The 5,251-nt window shown below is 44.0% G+C and overlaps 1 protein-coding gene across 1 annotated transcript; it reads right to left on the reverse strand.

Annotated features, from left to right (window-relative positions):
• Positions 1-2,578: 2,578 nt before the first annotated feature.
• On the reverse strand, positions 2,579-4,507 carry LOC101052050 (C-C motif chemokine 2). Its single transcript, XM_003933027.3, has 3 exons — positions 4,366-4,507; positions 3,456-3,573; positions 2,579-3,074 (listed from the first exon to the last, which is right to left on the reverse strand). The coding sequence occupies exons 1-3, from the start codon at positions 4,439-4,441 to the stop codon at positions 2,969-2,971; spliced, it is 300 nt and encodes a 99-aa protein (XP_003933076.3). The 5' UTR covers positions 4,442-4,507; the 3' UTR covers positions 2,579-2,968.
• Between the last annotated feature and the right edge of the window lie 744 nt (positions 4,508-5,251).

Raw genomic sequence — 5,251 nt, forward strand, 5'->3', positions numbered from 1 at the left:
TGTGAAACCAAAGGAGAGAGAGAGAGAGAGAGAGAGAGAGAGAGAGAGAGAGAGAGAGGTTTCGAAGTTACAGGAAGAGACCATGAGGTATGGAGTTCGGGTAGCCTCTAACAATTGCAAAAGGCAAGACAATGGATTCTCCCCTGGAGCCTCCAGAAGGAATGAATATAACCCTAGGGACCCATTATAGACTTCTGATCTCCAGAACCACAAGACAATGCATTCTTGTTGTTTTAAGCCATTAAGCTTATGGTAATTTGTTACAGTAACATTAAGAAGCTAATACAGATTTTGGTACCTGGAAATAGGATGCTTCTGTAAGGAACACCTACATATGTGGAAGTGGCTTTGGATTTGAACAATGAACAGAGGCTGGAAGAATTTTGAGCATGACTAGAAAAAACCTAGATTTCCTGGAACTGACTGTTGACAGCAACAGGAAATGAATGCATTGCACTTGGCATGCTCTCCTAAAACAGGATCTCAAGGCCACCGATGCCTGTGCTCGGTTTCATCATGCAAGAAGCAAGGAATTCCATGCTTAGCTAGAAAAGAGTATGGATTCAAGATTTCTTGAAAATGAATAGATGTGACCTGCAAAAAGAATGTTAGCAGATTGATTTGGGGTTTGACCACATGTATCCCCGCTTCCTCTGCCTCCTCTCCTCTCAGACTGTCTGCTTCAAATCTGCCTGGCATCACAGGACTGCTGCTCGGAAGCCATATGATGAGGTCTCATTTGTTTGCATTCTAGTCTCTTGGCATCTACTGCAATTTGATATTTCACTCCTGGTTGGTGATCAAGGCCAAGTACTGTAGGGGTAGAGGAGAGGCAGGAAGGGCTGTTTGACTTGGGGCCAGGGTCAGTGAGTTTTCTAAACAGCTGTCAATAAATTGTCTGCTGACTGATGTATCAGAGTACTTGGAGCTTTGAAGGGATTTCTTAGTCTGATTCAGGGACCCTGGACTGGATCAGAAATTTAGATGCAGAATCCCCTCTTTCCCTCTACAACTCTAGCTAGTAGAAATGGAAGTTTTCCAAGAGACATGCTCCCAGATCCAGAAGGGAACCTAAGTTCCCCTGGGTTCCTATTTGAAACACATCTTCATCCCTGTATTATTGATGAAGGCTCAGAATACCGGACCTGTCCTGACTGACAAAGGGAGTCAGTACTGGATCTGGGATGAGAACCTGAGAGTACTTCTTGCCAAAGTTGTCCCCAGCTCCTCATGCTGCCAAAAGCACTGCCTGCTCTAGCCTGACAAAGCAGTCATTTCCCCACCAGACTGGGAAGCTGAGAATCATGCAGTTTATTCAACAGAGCAAGACACCTGCTTTCCTGGATGTTAGGGTGGTCTGGGTGCCCAGACAGGCCAGATGCTTCACAGGTGGAACAAATGTCCTGCAAAGGAATATACACGTTAGGTGGATATTTAGGAATAGGAGGCCCATCTGTTTAAACGGATGATTCCAGGTTCCTGAGATTGGGATGGGGGGATAGTAATGGAGGGAAACACATTCCGGTTTCAAGGAAGCTGGTCACTTAAAATGTGGATTGAAGATGAGGTTTTCATATCTGAAGTCACAGGTCTTTCTCCTCCATTTACAGCATGCAGCGTTTCACCCTGCATCACGCATTCTTCTCCAATGCTACCTCTTGGGCTCCATATTCAGGCCCTTATCCTCATTGCTTGGACCATAGCAATAGCTTCTCACTAGTCCCTATTTCTCTACATATGTATAAAACCAGTAAGTTACATTTCCTGAAACTTATCTCTGAATCTCTAAACATAGCACTTCACTCCTCATTGGACTGAAGATTTTCATCATTTTCTTTTAACCTACAAAGTTGAGTACTAACTCTTCACTCTAACTTTCAAATCTCTTGACTCAACCTTCCTTTCTAAATTTCTTTCTTTGACATTGATATGGGCCTGAATTCCCATCTGATGCATTGTTTTTTCCCCTCCTTGATGTACACATCATCACCGTTTCTACCTCCAGGCATTTGCTCCCACTCTTCTTTTTCTTCCCTTACTGATCTTGTAATTTTTCTAGAAATGCTTTATTCATTCATAAAGAATAAGTTCAAGTTTCATCATGTTATGAAACTTTAGTCATCTTATCAATGGTGGTTAAGTCTGTGCATATTTCCTAACACTGGCAGTGTCTGTATTACTCCCAGTTGGGGGATTAATTAGAGAGGTGCAGATTGGGAGTGGGTAGCCCAGCTAGGGGCCAGTTGCAATATGTCATGGGAAGAATTGCAGGCAGGGGTCGGGGCTGTGAGAAAAGGAATGAGGGTGGGTTCTTGCCAAATTGGTGGCCAGGGTCATTGGGATCTGGGAAGCTGATGTTGGAGACTGGAAGGGTGGTCCTTTAATGCCTAACTGGCCTGCCAGAATAATTTTTTTATGGATGCTCAGAGGAGACCACTCAGTGGAGAAGATGGGGGGCAATCCATGTCCCCATTTCTTTAAAATGTGAGCCCTACCCTCTGAAATCATATTTCTTTGTCACCATTAAGCTCATACTCTCAGCTTTGTAATTTCCTTCAAGAAAACACTGGAAGTCAGGTTTTGTACAAAAATATATTTATTTTATATAATAATTATATAATATTCATTTCCACAATAATATTTCAGCAATGCACTGGATTTTTAAAACAAAAAGTCTTTGTATTGATCATTCTTGCAAAGATCCTCAAAACATCCCAGGGATAGAATTGCAGTTCACAAAGAAAAGGCAATTTGCCTGAGTCTCTTTATATAAAAAACATTAGTACCATGGAAGATAAACTTAAAACATCAATAACTTAAACAATATTAACATTACTTAAGGCATAATGTTTCATATCAACAAACAAAATGTATGTCCTTTGAAATTATAATAAAATAAAACAGAGTATCTGGGGAAAGCTAGGGAAAAATAAGTTAACTTTAGAGTTCGGGGTTATGGAGTGAGTGTTCAAGGCTTTGGAGTTTGGATTTGCTTGTCCAGGTGGTCAATGGAATCTTCAACCCACTTCTGCTTGGGGTCAGCACAGATCTCCTTGGCCAGTATGGTCTTGAAGCTGTGGGGAGGGAGGACACAGTTAGATGAAGTTCCTCTACAGTTTTGGCCTAGGAGTGCAACCCATCCTGCACCAACAGGCTGCTTTGAGAGCTAGAGGAGAAGGCAGGTGGAAGAAGGGAACCTAGGGCAAACTGCTCCTATAGGTGTCCAGGTGGAGTCATCCTGACTTCAAGCTAAAGAAATTGGGGTGTTCTGAATAGGCACCCAGGTGGAGAGTGATGTCAGGGGTCACTTTTTCCCTTTGTGACTTAGTTTTCCCATTGGGAACCTTTGTATATTAAGTTAAATAGTGCATTCTCTGACTCTAGGTTTATGAGCCTTGCCCCTTGCTCCCTGATGAAGAACTTCAGGCCAGGGAAGGTTGGTGTGCTGAACTCACATCACAGCTTCTTTGGGACACTTGCTGCTGGTGATTCTTCTGTAGCTCACCAGCCTCTGCAGTGAGATCTTCTTATTGGTGAAGATATAGCAGCAGGTGACTGGGGCATTGATTGCATCTGGAAAATAAACCACAAAGAAAAAGCATTTTAGGATGAACTGGATTCTTCTGATCTTAGAGCAGGAGAGTCATGAGAAAAAAGCAAAAGGAAAGCAGGAGAAGAGGAAGAGCTCATTAAATCCCAGCGCTTCTGCCTATACCTCAGTGCTAGAATGTGATCTATGACACAATGACTCAGTTTCCTATGCTGTAAAATGGATATATAACATTGATAATGGACGGAGATAAGGAGGACCTGTTAAAGCTAGATAACTCCTACAAGTGTCATTAAGAGGGACCAATAATCCAGATGATCAGCACCAGGAAAGATCAGCTGGAGACCCCTGCTAGGAGTCTCCTTTTAAGCTCTGAATAGTCTATGCTTGGTCATGAGATCCCCTGATATTCATTACCTCTGCAGAGCCACTGTCTCTGGAAGCTGAGGTGAATGAAGCACAGACCAGACTCTGGGTCTCCAGTGTGTCTGGAAACAGCCCACACACCTACCCTCTCTTTGATCATGCTGATTCCCAAACTTTGCTGGAAGCAGCTGGGAGAGTAACTGCACTGAGGGTATTCCCAGAGATGGAATCCTGGAAGGAGCTGGATTTGGATTTCACAGCTGGAATTCTAGTTTAGCCTCTGCCTAGCAGCAGCGGTATGGTTGGACTCACCCCTGGTTCTTTTCTGAGTCACCTTTTCTTGGAAAAGCAGCATTAAAGCAAGACTGTGGGTACCCTGTCTGCTTGGATGGTCCATGATAACTCAGAGAGAGGGCAGTGTTTCAAGGAGAAGCAGAGAGGGACCTTACCTGGTTGAGCGAGCCCCTGGGGGCTGAAGGTGGCTGCTATGAGCAGCAGGCACAGAAGTGCTGCAGAGACCTTCATGCTGGAGGCGAGGATGCAAGCTTCAGTGTGAGAACTGGATGTTTCTGGGTTGGTCTCAGCCTCTCTGCGCCTCTGACTGCTGTCTCTTGTCTTTTATAAGAAAAAAAGGGTGGAGTCAAGCAGGCAGCAGGATCGTCCATGAATAATAAGTGGGTTGTTAAATTTGCTGAGCAAATGCAGCATACCGGGGATTTCCAGGAAGTAGAAAAGGGAAGAAGCAGTGGGTCAGGACGAGACACTTTTTCCATTCACTGCTGAGACCAAATGACCAAATGAGGAGGATAGGATGCCGTTAAGCCTAGGCTGACCACAGATGTGAACTAAGAGGGTTATTCTTAAGGATTCTGCTTTCTCTGAAGTGAAAACTCTGCAAAAAAGGAAGGAAGAGAGGAAACTAGATGAAAGCATGTCAGGCTCGCTGCCAGCTTACCTTCAGGCCACAGTCCAAGAGGCCTGCCAGCCAGGGAAGGACCTCTGAAACCTTGGCAGGCTTGGTGGCAATGCAATAAATCCATTTGCTCATTCAAATGCAGGATAGTGGCACAATAGAAGCCTAGCAGAACTGTAGGATTGTGTAAACATTGAGCTGAATTCTAAGGGTTGTAGGGCTTCAGACTTGGACGCCATGGACATCATGTGATGTTGCAGAAGCAATGCCAATATCATACCGAGTGCTTACTCTGCCAGAAATATTCTCAGCCCTTTACTAATATTAAATCTGTAAATTTCCCAACTTCATCTAGTAGGGATTGCTAATTCCTATGTTATAGATCAGGTGACTGAGGCACAGAGGGGTTGAATAACCTGCTC

Source organism: Saimiri boliviensis, chromosome 17 (genome assembly GCF_048565385.1).
Source record: "Saimiri boliviensis isolate mSaiBol1 chromosome 17, mSaiBol1.pri, whole genome shotgun sequence".
NCBI classification, from domain to species: domain Eukaryota; kingdom Metazoa; phylum Chordata; class Mammalia; order Primates; family Cebidae; genus Saimiri; species Saimiri boliviensis.